The sequence below is a fragment of the Benincasa hispida genome, chromosome 11 (genome assembly GCF_027475165.1).
Source record: "Benincasa hispida cultivar pf3 chromosome 11, pf3_genome.v1.1, whole genome shotgun sequence".
Lineage (NCBI taxonomy): Eukaryota > Viridiplantae > Streptophyta > Magnoliopsida > Cucurbitales > Cucurbitaceae > Benincasa > Benincasa hispida.
This window is the reverse complement of record NC_143488.1, coordinates 62,349,458-62,371,967: the sequence shown is the minus strand read 5'-3', so window position 1 is coordinate 62,371,967 and position 22,510 is coordinate 62,349,458. Positions and strand designations below refer to the sequence as shown.

Below are 22,510 nucleotides of genomic sequence, written 5' to 3'. Positions count from 1 at the left end.
AAATTTTTATTTTTGACGAAAATAACTAGACGTTCATAAAATAATCGTACTTCTCAGTTCAATAGTTTTTTTTTGTGAAATTATCTCTTTCGTTCACATCTGAATGTTTCTCCAACAAAGAGTTAGGATAATTAATTTCCATTCTCTATGGAAAACTTTTGAGCTTTTTAATAAAATGGAGTTGGAGAGTGATTGAGAAAAAGATATATAGTTATTATGTGAAGAAAGTTGAAAAGATGAGTGCAGTTATTTGTGTAAAGGAATTTATATTTGAAAGAAAAAATTGAAGGGATTTGTATTTGTTAAAGGATGTATATGTATAGTTTTTAATTTCAATTTACTAATTATTTATTAGTAAAATAAATAAATAAAATAAGCTCCATAAAAGACGGAAAAAATAGAGATACAAATAAAAGTATGAAATAATAAAAGAACAAAATAGGAATCAATGAAAGATCCAATGCAAACAAGGAATGTGAAATTGAATAGTGAAAAAAAGGGAATACATGAAGGATGTAATTGTGACTTGTGGGTACAAAATATGTATTAAACAAAATGTTTATTTGGAAAAAGGAAATTAAAATATTTTTAACGTTACCGGAGATCGAACCCGTCTCCCTCAAACATAATTTAAAGAAGAACTCGCCGTTGCCGGGGATCGAACCCGGGTCACCCGCGTGACAGGCGGGAATACTTACCACTATACTACAACGACTTGACGGTTATATCTTATGCTTGGTTTATAGTGGGGAAAATTTATTTCCCCTTAACCTTTGTATACAAGTAAAAGATTGTGTTACATATTTGTACCCTGTAATTCTACAAGGAACCTTATTATGGTCAGTCCATCAAATCTTGTGGTTTGCTGAACTCAGATTTCTTAGATTCTTCAAGACCACATTGGGGAGCTTTGGGAATAAGCGACCTTGTTCCAACGAGGTCCACAGTAGAAAAACTGGGATTTATGAATTTTGTGGTGTAAGGGGAACTGGAAAATGGCACTGAGATTTGTATTCGATTACTGCTATTATGAGCGACAATTCCCAGTTGGGAAATCCCTGGAATTTGATCTGAATGCTTTGTCATTTCATTCACATAAAGCAAGTCCTCGATGCGAGCCACAATGTTATACGCCAAGCTCTCCAGCACTCTCGAATAGCTCTCTAAAATAGCCTTCCCAACATCCTAAACAAAATAAACCAAATTCAGTTGGCAAAATTGTCGGAATTATAACAGAGAAAGAAACACACACACCCACCTTGTTGTATTGGATTTTGCTCATGTCCAGGCTTGTTTGAGGGAGATTAGGAAACCGTTGCTTAAGGCAAAGCAGTACTAACTCTGCTCTTTCTGCTAATACTTCGATCTTATCTCCATCAATCACCAGTTCTTTGAGCATTTCCCAAGACGATTTTGAATTATTGGAGGCTATTCCTTTGCGCCATACATACATTGCTCCCTCAACTCGGTTAGCTATCTCTATGGCTTGGTGTTCTGAGGATATGTCAAGACATTCCAACAACCAAACAGGGGAAAATTCATCTGAAGAAATGTGCTTGTAAATCGCTTCTCCCAAGCTAGCTCTTCCGTTCTGAAACAAAGTATTGACGTTGATGTTACATTAAATGATCTAATTATTATATATTTGAATCATAAAATTGGCTTACCTTTGGAAGAGACTCCAAATATGAAATAGGGATATCCATTTCAGCCAAGGTAAGAGAGTTGATAGCCATGGCAGCTTTGAGAATTTGGTTAGTGCAGTCTCGCTTGTGGTGTAGCTGTCTTGTTGAAGATTCAGAGAGGCCTCCATTGGGGACTCTGGGGATGGGGAGCCACCACTTTTCGTCTTGACGTTCGAGAACTTTACGGAAAGAGGAAGAGGCATCGACCTGATCAGCAGCAAGAATCCCTTGATCAACGTACCAGAACTCTGAATCAACAAAACTGTCTAATATACCCTGCAGAGCAAATTAACAAAATTTTAGTAAGAAGAATGAAGTTTGAAAAAGTGGGTATTTAGTTAAAATTGAACTTACAAGGAGCATGTGGTCTAATTTACGAAGAGCTGGGAGATTGACGTAAAGATCTGAACGGGGGCGGCAAGTCATGATCTGATGATGATGAGCCAAAGAAAGAAGAACATGAAAGAATTGAAGGTAGAGAGGAAAACTGAATTTGGTAATGAATTGAATTGAATTGAATTGAACCTCGAGTTTGGTTCCGTCTGGGAATGTCTGCCAAATAGGAATCAATTCGACAATGTGATTGCTAACACACAGCAACAGTTCCATCTCTCTTTCCCACATTGCTTTTCTCTCTGCCTCTAAAGGTTCTAATCTCCATAATTGTCCAAATACACTGCCTTCATGTTCAACAACCCAACCATCATTGTTTTGCCTCATAGTTTTTCCTTTTGTTTCATTTTGTTGAGGATCTCACAAGAGCTCACATTTTTAATAAAATAAATAGACTATTTCTTTCATGCAATTGAACTTTATGTTGTTACCTACTAATATTTTTTTGGGTTAAAATTTATTATTTCAATAAACTATATAATAGGATATTAATTTTTTTTAACATCTTCACCTAGGATGAGATATTATAACTTCTAAACTTTTAGTTGCATGTGTATGTTTTTAATAATTTGTTTTCACTCGTGTATTAGATCAAAATCAAATCTGATTACAATAGAACAATAATTCTTCCTATAAGGGCAATATATATTCATAAAAATTCCAAATAATTTAAAATTGAAAGCTCATTTCTAAAACAACAAAATTATTAGCTACCGAAGTAAATAAGTACGCAAAGGTTTTTTTTAAAAAAATACATACAAATGGTTGAGTAATAAGGGAGATGCATTTCTTTGTTTGAGGTGAAAAATTCAAATCTTCATACCTTTATTTGTTTTAACCATACGTATAATAAAAAATATCTTTTTGATCACAAAATTTTGAGTATAATTTTTATTCGATCCCAAAGTTTCAATATATTACATTTTATCCTCAAATTTTATTTGATCCCTAAATTTCAAAATGTTACATTTTGTTCGAGTTGAGTTTAATTTGCATTTGATCTTAGACTTTTAGATTTTTTACTAACTTTGTAAAAATAATAATGCTTGTCATTAATTTTTAATTAATTAATTTAAAATAATTATGATGTAGATTTTTATATTTAGTTATAATTAATTTTATGTTGTAAATTAATGGATAAGTTAATGGAGTTTCAAAAGAAAAAAAAAAAAAAAAAAAACAAAGTAACTCATGACATCTTGTTAAAAAAGTAGTGTATGAGTTTAGTAGAAATTGAAAATTCGATAAAATCACAACACATGCTTAAGTTTAGAATGAAATGCCCTGAAATTAAAATTTTAAGAGTAAACATGATTTGACTAACAGAATTTCTTTAGTAAAATAGATTTTTTTTTTCTCTTCATGAACATGTATATTAAAAGTGTTGACATACCACAGAGATTGGTAATGGCATTGGATATAGCCAAAGCAGTAGAGACTCCATTTCCACACCCTGACATATCTTCACCCAGCAACAGCTTTGAAAACCTCTCTTTCATCATCTCTGTTTCTAAAACCCCAAACACAAAACCATCATCAAATTTCATCACCACAATCATCATTGTATTATTAACACAGGACTTTACCTGAATCAGTAGATATTTCTCTCTCCACTCCTTCTTCACCTTCACCCCCCGTTTTGTGAAGAGGCCATCCCATTGAAGCTGCTGATGAAGAAGAAGAAGAAGAAGAAGACGACTCTTCATCTTGCATCCTCTGTTCCTCCATCTCCCCTGTTTCCTTAGATGTCAACAAATCAGAACTTGAAGTTGAACCAGTGTTTTCATCAAACACCTTCTGGGAATTCCCAAACACATCGCATTTCTCTTCCTTCCCTTCAATTTCCATAGCAACCACTTCCAGAAACGCAGAGTTATTCACCACCATTCCCCTGTATTCCAGCCCTCTGCAGCAAAACCCAGTTGAGAATCGAGCCTTCTGGCACAATTTTCGAGCGGACTTGGAAACCCAGTAGCCCAAATTGGAAAATGGGTTGAAGCAATCGGAGCGGGTGGGGGAATGATTTGTAAGTGGAATTGGTTCGGTGTCTTGTTGGTGGGTGAAAGTTAAGTCCATTAGGGTTTTAACCAACCCAGAATTTTTGGGGAGGTTAGAAGAAGAAGCATGGTAAGTTTATAGTTTATATGCGTGTAAAAGACGAGGAAATGATTATTGATACTTGCTTCAACACATGAAGGAAGAGCCTATTTCTCCATTAATGTTTTGAAAATGTTGCTTTCTGGTCCCCTGGGATTTGAGAATGGAAATTTGGATTGATAGTAAATTTTTTTTCTTTTTTTCTTTTTTTACATTTAAGTTATTAATTACGGTTGCTTTACTTTGGAGTTTAAATTACTTAAGAAAGGTAATTCGATGAAGTCTTGCAACTCATTTTATGTTTTTTTTAGAAAGTAATGTATTCTTGCAATGGACGGATCATCAAATTGGTGATTAAATATAGACGAATGTGATACAATTCAGTATGTTTTCATCATTAGGAATTAGGATGGTTTGGTTGAAGACCAGAATTGCAAGCAAATTTCTCATCCTATATGGCTCTCATTGGTTGTGGTGGTTTGGTGATTGATTTTGAGGGTTGCTTCATACAAAAGGAACATTGAGGAATTGTTTGGATAATTATTTTTCAAAAAAACAAGAAACCAAAAACAAAAAACGCTAGTAAATACAAGGTTGTCATTCAAAACAGAAGACACCCAACTAAGATAATGAGCATCTATCAAACGGAGGAATGACCTTTCTCTTAAAGAGACAAAATATGGGGATTAACAAAATTTACAACTGCACACATCTAGTAAATACAAGCTTGTCTTTCAAAATATGGGTAGAAAACAATAGAAACCTTTTGTTTTTATAACCATTTAATTGTTTGGTTTTTTATTTTTGCAAAAATATATTTATTTATGCACAATTTTTATATCGACTTTCATCATTCAAAAGGTAAACAATGTAGGGGTTTGGCAATATGTTAATAGAGCTGTAAGTACAAATAATATTTATTATTATAAATATATTAAATTAAGTGTAATATAGATGTCCATTATTAGTGTTCATTGGCCATGTGTCACTTATTTATTATTCTATGTGTTGTTTATGTGTCTCAAGATTATACACTATTAGTATCCATTAATTCACTTCCTACTTGCCAAATTGTGGATAAATTGTGACATTTTGTGGATTTTAAAAAACACATATTGGTGATCAATCCGAAAAGATCGGAGAAAGTGGAGATATCTATTCTTTCTTATTTTATTTACTTTTTGTTATTTATTTATTTTATATATTATAATAATTTTAATATTTATTTATTTTATTATATATTATTATTATATTATTATTATATTATATTTTCTTCATATCTGTGTTCTCGTTGTGCTCCTCAAATTCACAACACGTTATCAGCACGAGCTCCTTTCGTTTTCCTTGCTAAATGTGGGTCCTAAATGTATGTCGGTTTTTTCCTCTTCATTATAATTAATAAATTAATTTTTTTTGCATATTTAATATCTATTAAATTTTTAATACAAATACAATATTTTATGATATTGCTGCCATGACAAATCTCACAATATTAGAATTTTTCACCCTTAATATTAATGATAGCAATTATTTGTCATAGGTACTTGATGCCAAAATCCACCTGGATGCTATGAATCTTGGAGAGACTATTAAAGAAGAAAATATGACATCTAGTCAAGACAAAGTAAAAGTTATAATTTTCCTTCGTCATCATCTTCACTAAAGATTAAAAATGGAGTATCTTATAATAAAAGATTCTCGTATCTTGTGGAAAATTTTAAAAGAGAGGTATGATCATCAGAAAACAATTTTTCTTCTTAAAGCTCGTTATAAGTGAATGCATTTGAAGCTACAAGATTTCAAATTAGTAAGTGATTACAACTCCATATTATTTAGAATCAGTTTGAAACTATTGTTATGCAGAAAGAAAATGATTGATGCTTGAAGGAACACGTATTAAAAGAGATCCTTGAGTGGAAGCGGATCATCCAAATTCCATTAATTATTGAAAACATAATTTACAGTAAACATACAAGATATGCATTCAAAATAAATTACAGCATGCTTGATATAAGAAAAATGGTTCAAGATACATTACCCTTGAAGAACCTTTCTCTTCATGTATCCCTCGAAAAATTCGGTTCTATTCAATTTCACTTCCGAAAACCGAATTTGAAACTGAACTGAATCGTTTTTAACTAATATATTTATTTATTTATTTATATGTTTAAAAAAAGAGAAAAATCGAATTTAAAAACGAACCGCTTTTAATTTAAAGAACAAAACCAAATTTAAAACCAAATCGAATTGAACCGTTTTTAATTAAAAAAAGAATATAACATGGATTTTTTAAAATGTCAAAACCAAATTTGAAACCGAACCAAACCGCATATATACGGTTCGGTTCGGTTTGACCACCAAACCGAACCGAACCGAACTGTTTCCACCCCTACCACACACTAATGTGGTTGGAGAGAAAAGAGAGAAGTTATTATTCAAAATAATAAAATAGTATAAATAAATATGATAACTAACTTATCATATTATGTTTATATTAAACTATATGTTATATAAAATATAACATATAACCTATAGTTTAATATTGTATAATATACAATATAAACTATAGTTTCTTTTCTCTATTTTATGGCATTTAATATAAATCATATTTATATTAAATTTAACAACTATGAATCACATTCATAAAAAATATATTTGAATCCCATTCACATATTTATTTTCTCTCATTAAACTATAATGTATCAAATACATCATGACAATTATATCATATATAATTGAAACAATTTAGTTATATCATATATAATTAAATCTCTCTTATTAATTTGAACAATTCAAATTGACCCAAAAACTGATTCTCAACTAAATCCTTTTGAGCTACCAAGGGGACCTTATGGACCTGTAGCTTGAAGCTCCAATGGTATATGAATAATTAATTAAACGCTTTAATTACATTATTCACCACTGTAGTGAAGGAACTCTTAATGAAGAGCATCCACGAGCGCATTCGGATCTTTTCAATTTCATCGTGACCGAAATACAAGATACACATTCTAATATACAATTATGCAAATCCACACTAACTAAAGGCATGCTTTGAACACTAAAATACAAGGGACGGAGTTCTCATACCAGTTGAAAACCCTCTTCGAGCTTTAGAACTCAAATGCAATGGAAACCTCAACCCGTACATTATCGCCCAGCAAACGTGCTGGCTGCAGCAGCATGATCGTCTACACAAACGGCAGCAACACGAACAGTCATGAACAAGTGAATGCAACGGGGACGACACCACCAAATGAAGCCATTGGTATTCTTGAAGTGAGAATTCAAAGAGTGGTCTTTGGTGAATTTGGTAGAGGTTGAAAAAAGAATAAATCGTGTAGACGATAAACAAGTGAGAGAGAAAAGGAACTATTGTATAGCTAAGTGTTTATCGTTTAGAAGAAGCTACACGATCGTGTAGGTTTTACTAAGCAATCGTTTAGTAAATGGTGGACGATCGTTTAGAAAACGTGGCACACTATGCGATCATTTAGGAAAGCTTAAGCGATCGTTTAGAGACTAGAGTGCAATTGTTTAGGCGATGGCGTGTGATCGTTTAGGCGATGAGCAACTATCGTAAAGGCTCTCAAACTATGTGATCGCTACGTTTTGACACCGATGCCAATTTTTCTAAACATTTGCAAATTTAAACAAATTTTCATTTTATTCATTGGTTACCATAATCAAATGTGGCTGCTTCCACTAACACACGACTGAGAGATGTTTTAGGCCAATTATCATATAATTAACCAATTTAATAATTAATGAATATCATCATATTATATTCTTACCCTATAGTTTGATATCACATATCTACTATAGTAATTTCTCCTCCAGTTGATATAAATTATATTTATATCTAATTTCCTCCAAAATAATGTATCTCATACATTTAGTCAATTATATCATATATAATCAACTAGTTCAATTATATCATATATAATCGAACTCCCTCTTGTCAATTTGAACATTTCAAACTGACCCAAATACTGATTCTCGACTTTACCCAAGCTACCTAGGGGACCTAATGGACCCGTGACTCGAAGCTCTAACGGTCCGTGAATAAATGACTAAACTCTTTAGCCACGAGATCCACCATCCGTTAACTGTCGAGAATTCCACTAAAGACCAACAGCTGAACTCTTCTTACCATAGATATATTTTTGTGTTCATCGGATATAACCAATCATGAGTACGATGACCCTTCACAGATACTCGTAAGTACAACTAGGCCAATTCACCATTTTGTCCCTATAGTTATATCTCACTCCTTAAGTACCACTGATTCCTCTAATGAACAATACAACATAGTCCATCTATGTGTGAACACCTCTCAGGCCAAGAGAAGGTGTGTGGCACCATATTGTTCAAACCCTAGAATCAGCCCTTAAGGGAGCTATCTATCTACTTACCCCTGCTTTGGGGAAGGAGTGAATTCTATCTTGTGTAACTGAGTTCCCAGCTCCCAAATCAGACGAATCCCCCAAAATGATATGTTTGAATCGGCGATCTGGCCACTTGCACCCATACAAATCAAAGAACCACCCTCAATAGCAGGAGTTTCCAACTCACTGAAGATTGAGGTCATGTTACCTACGGTCATCCTAGTGAACTGAAGTCTCTCTCATGAACGGTGTTATATAACAAGACGTTAACACTTCGTGGTCAGGTCTTATACAAACTCTTTGTATAGGATGCCCCCGCTCGCATGTCCCCTACATGAATGATCAGAATCAAACCATCTGTGACAAGTCACAACACTTGTGACTATTCCACAAAGCGGGTCGCATCCGTAGCGTTACCAAGATAAGGTTTCCCTCCTATATCCATATACTACAGACCATTTTGGTTATCACTCAAGACATGATCCAGATGTATGTCAGCACATACATGCTTAAGTTACATATAGATAACCAGGGATTTTATGTTTATTGGTTTGTGGTAAAGCAAATAAAACATGCAACTGAGCATAAAACAATATGTGAAGTAAATATCATATAGTATACAACACAAGCGTTCATACAAACTGTTTCAAACTATAGGACACGAGACTTTAGGGCATCAACCCCAACATGTCAGGCATTCCACTAAAGACCGATAGTTGCACTCTTCGCACTATAGATATGTTTATGTGTCCATTGGATATAATCAATCAATAATACAATGACCCTTCACAAATTGCTCGTAAGTACAGCTAGGTCAAATTACTATTTTACACTTATAGTTACATCTAACTTCTTAAGTACCACTGATTCCTCTAATGAACAATAGATCATAGTCTTACTATGATTAAACCACTCTCGGGCCGGGAAAAGGCGTGGCGTCACATTGTTCAAGACCCGGAATCAGCCCTTAAGGGAGCAATTTATATACTTACCCCTACTTTGGGGAATGAATGAATTTCATCTTGTGTAGCTGTGTTCCCAACTTCCCAATAAGACGAATCCCCAAAATGGTAGACTTGTTGAGTCAGCGATCTGGTTACTCTCATCCATACAAATCAAAAGACCGCCCTCATAGGCAAGAGTTCACAACTTACTCAGGATTTAGGTCATGTTACCTATGGTCATCCTGGTGAAATGTAAGTCTCTATTATGAACGGCGTTATATAATGAGTCTAAACATTTCGTGGTCCAACCTTATACAAACTCTTTTGTATAGAATATCCCTGCTCACATGTCTAATACATGAATGATCAAGATCAAATCATTTGTAGCACTTTACAACAATTGTAACACCTACAAAGGGGGTCATACTCGTATTGTCACCAGGATAAGGTACCCAGTATTATCCATCTACTACAAACCACTTAGGTTATCATTTAAACATGATTCACCTGTAAGTCTCCACATGCATGTTTAAGTTACAATGATAACATTGGATGTTAGTTTATTGGTTTATGGTTAATGCAACTAAAATATCATATATTTTATAGACAAAGTGAATAAAATATGCTATATTATTAATCACATAAAGAGTTTGTTCATACAAAGTTTACAAACTATAGGAACCTACGGGATTTAGGGCATCAATCCCAACAATGCTAATATGTTAGAAAATATATTTTCTGTATTTCATGTCTTAAATATGCTCCTGCAGCAGCAATTTCGAGAGAAATGTTTTAAACAATATTCTAAACTAATTTCATGTCTTTTCGTGACCAAATAAAATAACGAGTTATTAATGAAAAATCATGAATCTCGACCAACCAAGATGACACCATTCCCTGAAGTGAATGCTATAAATTTTAATAATAATCGTGGTCGAGGTCGTGACTGTGGCAGATGAAGAAATAATTATTATTTTCGTGATGGACGTTCTAATCATTCAAATTTCAAAAGACCCACACAAAATGATGATCATAAAGAGAAAAAATCAACAAGATAAGAGTTCAAAAAGTGTTGAAAATAAATGCTTTCGATGCAGAATGACTGGGCATTGTTCACGTACCTGTCGTACGTCAAAACACTTAGTTGATCTCTATCAAGCATCCCTGGAGGAAAAAGAGAAAAATGTGGAAGCAAATTTTGTATACCAGGATAATGACATATTTGACCCATCCCATATGACAAATTTGGATGTGGCGGACTTCTTTGAATCTCCTGAAGAGAAAATCAGCAGAATTGATGGAACATCAAGTGTTTCCTTTGACTTTGAAAATATCTAGACTTAATGTTGTTTTTCTTATTCATCTCCACGTTTTTTTTCCCTTTGAGTAAATATTAACCTTTGTATATTCCAAATTTTGTTTTTCTTATTGTAATTATTTTCTTTTAGTGAAGAAACCTAGATCATTTTCATATGTTGGTTGACTTAAAACTAAGTAAAAAAAGATTTATGTCTAGCAGAAAATACAATTACACATACAATACTTACAAATAGAAAATATTTTTCCAAACTGACAATGCTGGAAACCTAATTGAAGGGTTTGGAAAAACAAATATTATTTTGCTTAGAGGAAAAAAATTTACAATTGACAATGCATTGTTCTCTAGTCAATCAAAGAGGAATCTACTTAGTTTTAAAGACATACGTTGCAATGATTATCATATCGAGAATGATAGAAAGAGTAATATGGAATATCTTTATATCATATCTATTGTCTCATATGAAAAAACGTATACTAGAAGAACTGCTTGTTTTATCTTCTAGATTATATTATACTCATATACGAGTAATTGAAACATATGCAACAATGAACCTGAAGTTCATAAATCCAGACATATTTACAATTTGGCATGATAGATTAGGTCATCCAGGGTCTATAATAATGAGAAGAATTATTCAGAATTCAAATGGACATCCATTGAAGAGCCAGAAGATTCTTCGATCTAATGAATTATCATTTGATGCTTGCTCTCAAGGCAAATTAATCATTAGACTACCATCAGTCAAAGTGGGGACTGAATCACTTGCATTTTTAGAACGAATTCATGGTGATATATGTTGACCTATTAACCCATCAAGTGGACCATTTAGATATTTTATGGTATTAATAGACGCATCCAGCAGATAGTCACATGTGTGTTTATTATCAAGTTGAAATCTTGCATTTGCAAGATTATTTGCTCAAATAATTAAGTTAAGAGCACAATTTTCTGATTATACAATTAAAACCTTTCGTCTTGGTAATGCTGGCTTTTGATAATTATTGTATGTCAATTGGGATAAGTGTTGAAAATCCTATAACTCATGTTCATACACAAAATGGTTTAGCAGAATCATTCATAAAATGTCTGCAGTTAATTGCTAGACCATTGCTTATGAGAGCTAAGTTTCCTACATCTATATGGGGACATGCTATTTTGCATGCAACGTCACTTGTATGCATTATGCCAGTATCTTATCATAAATACTCTCTATTACAATTAGCTTATAGCCATGAGCCAAATATTTCCCATCTAAGAATTTTTGGATGTGTAGTATATGTTCCAATTGCTCCACCACAACGTACTAAGATGAGTCCTTAAAGAAGGTTAGGAATATATTTTGGATACGATTCCCCATAAATTATCAAATATCTTGAACCCCTAACGGGTGATGTATTTACTGCATGATTTGCCGACTTTCATTTTAATGAGACAATTTTCCAACATTAAGGGGAGGAATTAAGAAGTTGAAAAAAAATTATATGGAATGCAGCGTTATTGTCTCATTTAGATCTCCGTATATATTAATGTGAACATGAAGTTCAAAAGATAATTCATTTGTAAAATAGAGCAAATCAGTTACCAGATGTATTTATAGATGCAAAAAAAGTAACTAAGTCACATATACTAGCTGCAAATATTCCATAAAAAATTAATATCCCAACACAACAAGTTGTCACTAATGAGTCTGGAACACATCAAAAGCGTGTTAGACTAATGGGTTCCAAAGATAAAAATCCTCGAAAAAGAAAAATAATTAATAGTCAAGAAAACTTGGTTGAGGAGATAAATACCCATGAAGAAATTCATAACATGACTAATGAAGAAGGTGAAATACATTAATATTGTTGGTTTAAAGAAACACACAGCGGAAGAAAACATGATCATTAAGTATTCTAATTCCTCAATTTTGACTTCAAATTAAGCATGTTCATAGGGTATCAAGAGGGTTTCATTACATACCTTTTGAAGATCCTCTTCTTCAACGAGATTCAGCTGCAATTCTTCCTTCTTTTGGTCGAGACAACCACTAGAGCTTCCTTACTATCCTCTAGGAGCCTTAGATTGAGTTGTGGGACTCAAAACAAGTTTGGATTAAGGGAATCAAAAGGAAGAAGGAGATTGGTTTTCTGGTTGGTGAAGAACTCTTCTTCAACCTCAATTCTCAACAAATTCCTCTAACTTGCATGGTTGACTCCACTCAAAATTGAGTGTTTTATACAAGTCTTTCATGCAAACACTGGATTACATGATATCATTCCAACTCTAGCTTCAAATTTGAGTTGGATTGTGAGTGGAATGTGACTAACCTACTTGAAACCAAAAGTGGAAAAATCCAACATTTTAGGGTTTTTCAAACTTTCAAGTTTCTTTTTATTTTGAATTTTTTTTTTCAAAATCAAAAAAACAAAAATCAATTTTAATTCTTATAATTAAAATAGAAATTTTATTAATTTTACAAAAATTAATTCAATAATTAATTTTTCAATAAAATTAATAATAAATAATTAATTAAACAATTTTATTAATTTAATATCAAAATATTAAATTAATTTGTCACTAATTCCATGACCATGAATCCCTATTCTTAAAATTAGTATTTAAATCATATTTAAATATTAATCGATTCTCCAATTCCGTTTAATTCCAAAATAAAATGTGTAATTATATCATATATAATTACTAATTTTCTTAATTTGAATTTGAACGTTTCAAATCAACTTATCACGTTATTCTAAGGCTTATTTCGTTTGTGAGCTAGTAGGGGGACCTAATAGACCTACAGATCATGGGCTTCAACGATCCGAGATTAATTGGCTAAACTCTTTACATCGAATTAACTCTCATTCGTTAACTACTGTGTCACTCCACTAAAGCCCAGTAATTGTACTCCCCTCACTGTAGATATATTGTGTCCACTCAATATAACCATGATTAATAAGTTAATCCTTCACAGATTGTTCATAATAACGACTGGGTTAAAAAATTGTTTTACACCCACGATTACCTCTTGTTCCTTAAGTCCCACTGATCCTCTAATAAACAATTAGTTTGTAATCCGATCATTAAACCGAATCTCTCTCGGGCCAATGAGAGGGTGGGGCCCTTTGTTTAAGACCCGGAGTTAGCACTTAAGGGATCAACCTCTCTATTATCCTTAAAAGCGGATATGAGTAAATTCCATCTTGCACCCTATATCATCAGCTATCTACCCAGTCTTACCCCTAAATTGGGAGGCTTATTGAGCCGGCACTATTGAGCCAACCCTTATCTATGCAAATCTAAGGATAATCCCGAATAAACAGGAGTTCATAGTTAACTCAAGGTTAAGGTTAAGTTACCTAGGTCATCATTTCAAATAGTCAGTCTTAAACAACAAACATCGTTATAAAGTAAGAGTAACTTATTTTTTGGTACGATCTTATGCAAACTCATTATACAGAACACCCCCACTTCTCATGTCGCCACATGAACGAATTAGGATCACTTCATTTGTAGCTATTTACAACTCCTTGTAACAACTACAAAGTGGGCTCGATAGTGTTACTAGAATAAGGCACCCAACCTTATTCGTATACTATAGATCATTTTGATTATTTACCCGAACCTGATCCACTCTTGTCTCCACATAAAGTTCAAGTACTCATGTAATAGTCATGGATCTTTTTGTTTTTTAGATTTATTTCTAAAACGAAATAAGCAATTCATATATTCAATAATAACTTTATTGAATTTCAGAATAAGTTTATTGTTTACAAACCATAAGTTTTAGGACATAAAACCCAACAAAGATAATAATGAGATTTCAATAAACTATGTCATGATAGGAAAAAATGGAATCGAACTCATGTAGTTATTGACAACATGTGTACAATGTTACTCTTGATATTATACCTAAAAATGATGATTCTAAACTAAAATCTGTTGAAGAATGTCAACATAGAAAAGATTGACTTTAGTGGAAAGAAGCAATCGAGGTAGAATTAAACTCACTTTCAAAATATCATATTGTTGGACTAGTAGTTTGAACACCAAAAGGTGTCAAACCTGTGAGATACAAATGGGTATTTATTAGGAAAAGAAATGAAAATAATGAGGTCGCAAGATATAAAACAAGATTAGTTGCACAAGGTTTTTCACAAAGACTTGATACTGATTATGAGGAGACGTATTCTTCAGTGGTGGATGTAATTACACTAAGATATTTAATTGGTCTGACTATGTATGAAAGTTTGGATATGCATCTTATGGATGTAATCATAACATATTTATATGGATCCCTTGATAATGATATTTATATGGATCCCTTGATAATGATATTTATATGAGAATCCCAAAAGGATTTAAGGTACCTGAAACATATAAATCAAATTCTCGAGAATTGTATTCAATAAAGTTACAAAGATCGCTATATGGATTGAAACAATCAAGACAAATGTGGTACAATCACTTGAGTAGATATTTGTTGAAAGAATGATATCAAAATAATCCAATATATCCATGTGTTTTAAGAAAGAAATCACAGTCAAGATTTGTTATTATAACTGTATATGTTGATGACTTAGATATAATTGGGACTCTTGAAGAGCTTTTAAAGGCTATAGAATATCTTACGAAAGAATTTGAGATGAAAGATCTCGGAAAAATTAAATTTTGTCTTGGCTTGCGAATTGAGCATTTAGCAAATGAAATATTTGTTCATCAGTTAACTTATATTGGAAAAGTTTTGAAAATATTTTATATGGAAAAAGCACATCCCTTGAACATTTCAACAAGTTCGTTCACCAGATGTGAAGAAAAATATACTTCGACCTCGAGATGATAATGAAGAACTTCTTAGTCATGAAGTACTATATCTTAGAGCAATTGATGCACTTATATATCTTGCTAATAATACAAGACCAAATATTGCATTTTCAATAAATTTATTAGTAAAATATAGTTCTTTTCCAACAAAAATACATTGGAACAAAATTAAGTATATACTCCATTATCTCCCAGGAACTATGGACATGGGTTTGTTTTATTCAAATAAACCAAATTTTCATCTAGTTGGTTATGCAAATTCTGGATATTTATCTGATCCATACAAAACTAGATCTCAAACAGGTTTTCCGTTCGCAGGTGGAGGAACTATTGTATCATAGCAATCGATGAAACAAACCATAACAGTCACTTTCTCAAATCATGCTGAATTTTTTGCAATTCACGAGGCTTGTCGAGAATGTGTATGACTAAGATTAATGACTCGACACACTCGTGGAACATGCGGTTTGTCTTCTAGTAAAAATCTTCCAACGATATTATAAAAAGTCAACACAACATGCATATCCCAAATCAAATGAGGATATATTAAAAGAGATAGAACAAAATATATTTCACCGAAACTTTTTTACACTCATTATCTTGAAGGAAATGGTGACATCACTGTACTACAAATTTTTTCAAAAGAGAACCTGGCAGACTTATTTACAAAAGCATTACTTACCATGACCTTTGAAAAACTAGTGCACAACTTTGGAATGCGATGACTCAGAAATCTCAAATGATGTTTCCATGAGGGGGAGTAAATATACTTTTTAAGAGTATCAGATTACATGAAATATGTACTATTTTCTCTTTACTAGATTTTTTTCCTAGTGGATTTTTTTCATAGGAAGGTTTTAACAAGAGATATTTCATATATAATGGGCATCTAAGGAGGAGTATTATAAATATGTTAAATTAGGTGTAATGTAGATGTGGGGTTTGTCTTCTAGTAAAAATCTTCCAACGATATTATACAAAGTCAACACAACATATGCATAACTCAAATCAAATGATGATATATTAAAAGATATAGAACAAAACATATTTTATCGAAGCTTTCCTACACTCATGATCTTGAAAAAAATGGCGACATCATTGTACTACAAATTTGTTTGAAAGAGAATCTGACAGACTTATTTACAAAGGCATTACCTACCACAACCTTTGAAAAACTGGTGCACAACTTTGGAATGCGGTGACTCAGAAATCTCAAATGATGTTTCCATGAGAGGGAGTAAATATACTTTTTAAGAGTATCAGATTACATGAAATATGTACTCTTTTCTCTTCACTAGATTTTTTTTTCCTAGTGGATTTTTTTCATAGTAAGGTTTTAACAAGAAATATTTCATATATAATGGGCATCTAAGGAGGAGTATTATAAATATGTTAAATTAGGTGTAATGTAGATGTCCATTATTAGTGTCCATTGGTCATGTGTTACTTATCCATTACCCCATGTGTTATCCATGTGTCTTAAGATTACACACTATCAGTGTCTATGTATCAACCTCCTACTTGCCAAATTGCCTATAAACAATGGCATTGGGTGAGTTATGAAAGACACATATTGGTGATCAATCCAAAAAGATTGAAAAAAGTGGAGAAATCCATTCTTTGTTATTTTATTTACTTTTTGTTATTTATTTATTTTATATATTTATATATTATATTATATTTAATTATAAATTATTATTATATTATATTTTTCTCCATATCCGTGTTCTTGTTATGTGTTGGTGTGCTCTCAAGTTCACAATATTTATAAACTTATTTTTTTATTAAAAATTTCAAATAAATGTCAAACCCAATCTAGCATTACTATTTATTATCTCATACAAGTAGAGAAAAGGCATATCATAGGATTATTTGCTAGAGATTTTTTTTTTTTAATTAAAATAAAGAAACATTTCAATTTATATCCCTAATTTTGATGTTGTATTAATTAAATTTTCAGTATAAGAAGATTCGAACATTTCTTATTAATAATATTTTTTAAGAAAATAGACATTAATGTTATGTTAATCTTTGTACTTAAATAAGTAGTGTACATGTGTACAAATTACAAAATAACGTTTTAAAATGGAATACTCGTGGAGGTCTAGAATTCATGCACTCTTTAAAATCTAAAATTTTATTTGATACCATTATTAACTTGGAGTTAAAAGTAATATCATCTTTTAAGGCCTATAAATTGATTTAATTTTAAGTCCATTTAGGTGGACAGTTCAAAACAACTTTGAACTAACTTTCATCTTAGAGGATAAACTTGAAAATATAAAGTTAGAAACAACCAAATCCAGTTAATTTGGTCAATTTCACGATAAGATTAAAATTTTCAAAGGAATAAAAAGAAATTGCTGGATTCCAATTCATTGGGCAACTTCTGTCAATTTAGTTGGCTCTGTTGGCCTGCTTTATTTTTTAATTTTTCTTCACTGGCGTTTCAATTCTTTTGTTAGAGCTGCCATATATATTTATTTGTAGGAACAATTGCAATTATAGATATTAGATTCAAAGTATTAATAGATATAACATAATGTAAAAAGAATTATAAATATAATCCAATTTAAATAATCTATCGGTGATAGACCATATTATTGGTAGAAGTCTATCAGTGATAGACTATATCACTAGTATGAAGTTTATCGCGGATAAATTTGGCTATATTTACAATTTTTAAAAATGATATTATATACTTCATTATTATTCCTAAAAATACTACCAATTACAATTACCTTTATTTTTATAAATAAGTAAAATATATGTTAATTTTTAGGATGTGTATGGATTGAATTGGGTTAGAAGATTATTTGGATCAATCCGAAAATTCAAATTGGTTGGGTTGACTACCCGAATGATCCGAATTATATCTCCAATCAAACCCAACCCAACCTTAAAATTCGGATTGAGTTGAGTTGAATTATCGGGTTATTTATTTTTTTCTTTTATTTTTTGATATATTTTTTTATTAACTTAAAATATTTAAATTTGTCTACAATACATATTAATCATTAAAATTTCATAAAACTCAAATGTTAAATATCAAACTCCAAAATATCTATCACAAACTTCAAACAAACACCATAAAAATATATACGAGTTATAATATTTATAAGTTATAATATACATATATTCTAATAATATTAAAAATTCGGATTGGATTAAGTCAATTCAAATTGTTAAGAGTATAACCCGAACCAAACCCAACGAAAAAAAAAAAAACATAAAAAATTCAAACCAACCCAACCCAACCCAATCCTTATAATTTGATTGGATAGTCCGTGTTAGTCAAGTTGTCGAGTCATTTGAACACCTCTATTAATTTCTTTCTCTAAATGGTTTTGTTCTTTGATTGAACGAACAAGTATTCACCTTTATGATTGAAAAATTCAGCCTTTTTGTTAAAGAAAATAAAGAATAAACTTTCGAAAAACTCATCCATTAGAGTAGTTTACTTGCAAGTTACATTAGATAACTTCATACACGTCACATTAGAAAAAAATTAAGAACGAAATTGGAAGTGACTTCATCAATTAAATTATATATATAGAAAACAAAAATTAAAAACAACATAGACAAATTTGATAATTTAGCCCGAGAAATCCCATGCATAGTTGAACGAGAAAGAGGGAGATTTATGTCATTTCATCTTCTCCTACTTCGATTGCCAGAGTAAGTAGATATATCTAAATTAACCTATTGATTCTTATCAATAATAAATAATGTCATCTAGGTAGAAAATTCTCAATCAATTATAATATACTCATTATATCAGTTCTAGTAGCTAAACTCCAAAAGAGCAAAATTATTATTATTTTTTTATTTTTAAAGGACAGGGCATCACCCAAAAAAATGTTATGTAATCGGAGGGTTCCAAACAAATTTGATGGTAAGAGACTATTTGACAACTTATTTGACAGTTATTTAATTTTAATTACTATTTGACAATTATTTGTTCTTAACCTTAAAAGAAAATACTAACTTCTAACCTATATTCGAAACAAATAGCCCAATCAAAAACAAAATAATAATGTCAATTTAAATGGGTAAGGCACCAATTACATGAAGGAAGTAATTAGTTCTTTAAAAGCATTCTCTAAAAGTATAAACAACCCTATTTTTTAATAACATTTTCAGAAAAGAAAACAAAAAACAGACAATCCTAAAGAAAACATGGCACATGGGGGGGACAGTTCTTGAATACAATACTGAGGTACCCATGATCCCCATTAGTTTAGATAATGCTCTTCAGGAAAATATTAAAACCTTGAGCATGAAACAAAATATATTTGATAGTAAACTAATTGCCATCAAATCTGCTGCTAATCAATAAACAATTACCTTTTAATTGAGCCCAAGGGCACTCACCTTGCCATGGATTAAACCATCAAGAGGGAGTTGAAAAATTCAAATTCTTCAAATATTTTATTATCCTCCAAACAGGGAAATCAAGGTTTTCAAGAACACAAACAGAATTTTCGAGAACTTCAGGAGTTCAGTTTAGGCATATACTTAATAAAGAAGATCACTCGATTAAAGAACAAAACCCAGTAATCACCGATTTCACGCCTTAATGATGCTGAAAGTTCGATTCCTTGACGACTGTAACAGGGCACGGAGCGTGAGTAATCACGTAGTTGCTAACACTCCCAAGCAGAATCCTGTTTGCCGATCAGCCAAACAGAAATTTTCCCAGAAAAAAGTATATATAAGCAATAGTTCATCATTTACAAATTTCAATAGCGGATTCGATGTTCTCAGAAGAGGAAAAAGAAGACAAACCTTCGAATGGTACTCAGCCCTCTGCTTCCCATTACTAGAGAATCCAGCTTCAGATCTTCGATTGCATCGACAATCTTCTCCCTCGCATCTCCCCAGTACAGCTTCGACACAACCGTAATCTGAAATCGCAGTTTAATTTCAAAATCACCCCACTAGAATTTAGATTTCAAAATCAAAATCAAAGCCATTGTACCTCTTTCTGTCTAGCCCCAGTGTCGAGAGTATCAAGTGCTTCGATGTCGATTTTGACATCGTATTTCTTCAAAACATCAGGCTCTCGGAATTCCGACAATGGAATCAGAGCTGGCAAAAACCCAAAACGATCATCCAGATTTACAAAAAGGGTAAATGAGAAAACCATAAAAAAGAAACAGAGGATTGATTACTGACGAGAACCGGATTCCGCCCAAAGGCGATGGGCAGATTCGTCGAGTGAATTGGGGTTAACGTAGATGATGAAAAGAGTATCGCCCTTGTCGGCCAAGTTGTCGATGGCCCATCTGAGAGCATTTTTGCTGCTGTTGGAGAAATCCAGAGCCACTCCGATCTTCCGATCCTTCACCATTTTTGTGGTTTCTGGTGTTGCTTCTTCTTCTTCTTTTCTTTGAGGCGTTTTTCTGTGAAATGGGACCAGTGCGATTGAAACGAAAACGTGAGGGAAGTGACAACGCGAACTTCAGAGTTGCTTTAAAATGGGCAATAACGGGACAAGCGTCAGGAACAATTTCTTTGCAAAGTTGATGTTTAGCGTGGTATTGCATCTCCGCCGTCCACGTGTACTGATCACTCCTCTGTTGGATTACGGATTATGGTTCGACCGAATCATTTTCGTTTATCTGGAATTTCCGACTCCAATGGGCCGTACGTCCCCGTTTTCCCCCCACCAGAGTTGACAAATATATTTGAAATGAAAATAAAATTTTAAATTACCATTTTTTTTTTTTAATTTCATCGAGAAATTTCTCAACTCAGAATCTATGGACAAAATTATGCATCTCTTAAAGTTGTTATTTGATCTGAAAATATATTTTTCAAACAATGTTCTCCCATCATTTTTCGATGAAGAGACTCAATTGTAATTTTCTTTCTCTTGTTTTTTTCGATGTGCATTAAAAATAATAATAAAATATGTTAAAAAATTACAAATCTCAACTATTGAAGCACTTTGGTGTTGTTATAAATAGGTCATTGTATTCGTTTGAATGGTCGTAGCTTGGAGCATTAACATTATTATCGTCCTCATTACATGTTTAAAAAATAATAATTTAAAACACTTTTAAAATCCTTGTACTATCATCTCTCACATTTTAGTAAAATTTGCAATGGCAACAAGATAATAAACAAAGTCTAGATTGAGTGGACTAGTATAAATTTATTTATTTATTTATAGTCAAAGTTGTTTGATGGGTTAATTCAGTATAAACTTGAGTTTCAATCTAACTATATATATATGTTAATAATTGAAAATTGGGGTCTAATTCAAATAGGATTATATATTTTTTGCATTTATAATTTGAGTTATATACAAATACCCACCTTACATACTTCATATGTTATTTACTAGCAATAACCAATCATCGCAGAAATTCAAATTTTAATAAACAACACAGGAAGAAACAAAATATCCAAGGATGGGAACTTCATGTGCATATCACGTGAAGGATGTGAGCTTCCCAATTAATTAATTAATTTAATTAATCAAATTTTTAGATGGCTTGTTCTTATATGCAAAGGCAACTACTCGGAAACTTCCCGTGCTGTCCTTTCTCATCATTCCATGCCCATCCCTTCATCATGACGGTAACGAAGCTTTTCCTTTTGTTCTTTTCTTTCTTTCTTTCTTTTTCGAAGAAAAAAAAGGCCTTCTCGACTCTATTCATTTCTCGAAGTCTTTCGCATTGAATTTTTTCTTTTCATTTTCCTTTTTTTTAATATAAAGTTTTAGATCTAATTCCGTTTTTATGTTAGTTATTACATTCAAGATTGTACAAGGTAAGAATCAAAAGCCAACATGGAGATTCGGACCCAAAGGCAAACGGCATCAATAAAGAATATAGGAGAGAGCACATTCCAAAATAGAAATGTCAA

The 22,510-nt window shown here is 32.1% G+C and overlaps 2 protein-coding genes and 1 non-coding gene across 5 annotated transcripts; all 3 read right to left on the bottom strand.

Annotated features, from left to right (window-relative positions):
* Positions 1-443: 443 nt before the first annotated feature.
* LOC120091539 (rop guanine nucleotide exchange factor 7-like) lies at positions 444-4,262 on the bottom strand. 3 transcript variants are annotated; one of them, XM_039049619.2, is made up of 7 exons: positions 3,665-4,256; positions 3,472-3,588; positions 2,211-2,365; positions 2,040-2,114; positions 1,668-1,961; positions 1,259-1,591; positions 444-1,185 (listed from the first exon to the last, which is right to left on the bottom strand). In XM_039049619.2, exons 1-7 carry the CDS (start codon positions 4,152-4,154, stop codon positions 841-843), a joined length of 1,809 nt encoding a protein of 602 aa, XP_038905547.1. In that variant the 5' UTR covers positions 4,155-4,256; the 3' UTR covers positions 444-840. The 3 variants fall into 3 exon arrangements, with proteins under 3 accessions (XP_038905547.1, XP_090162703.1, XP_038905546.1); XM_090306577.1 differs by having other exon boundaries at positions 2,040-2,365; positions 3,472-3,582; positions 3,665-4,262; XM_039049618.2 differs by having other exon boundaries at positions 2,040-2,365; positions 3,665-4,260.
* On the bottom strand, positions 644-715 carry TRNAD-GUC (transfer RNA aspartic acid (anticodon GUC)). The gene has a single exon. It is a non-coding gene; the product is annotated as a tRNA-Asp (tRNA).
* A 15,776-nt stretch (positions 4,263-20,038) lies between the features above and the next one.
* On the bottom strand, positions 20,039-21,415 carry LOC120090087 (Adenine nucleotide alpha hydrolases-like superfamily protein). The gene is made up of 4 exons (XM_039047576.2): positions 20,813-21,415; positions 20,616-20,725; positions 20,423-20,541; positions 20,039-20,301 (listed from the first exon to the last, which is right to left on the bottom strand). The coding sequence occupies exons 1-4, from the start codon at positions 20,985-20,987 to the stop codon at positions 20,211-20,213; spliced, it is 495 nt and encodes a 164-aa protein (XP_038903504.1). The 5' UTR covers positions 20,988-21,415; the 3' UTR covers positions 20,039-20,210.
* Between the last annotated feature and the right edge of the window lie 1,095 nt (positions 21,416-22,510).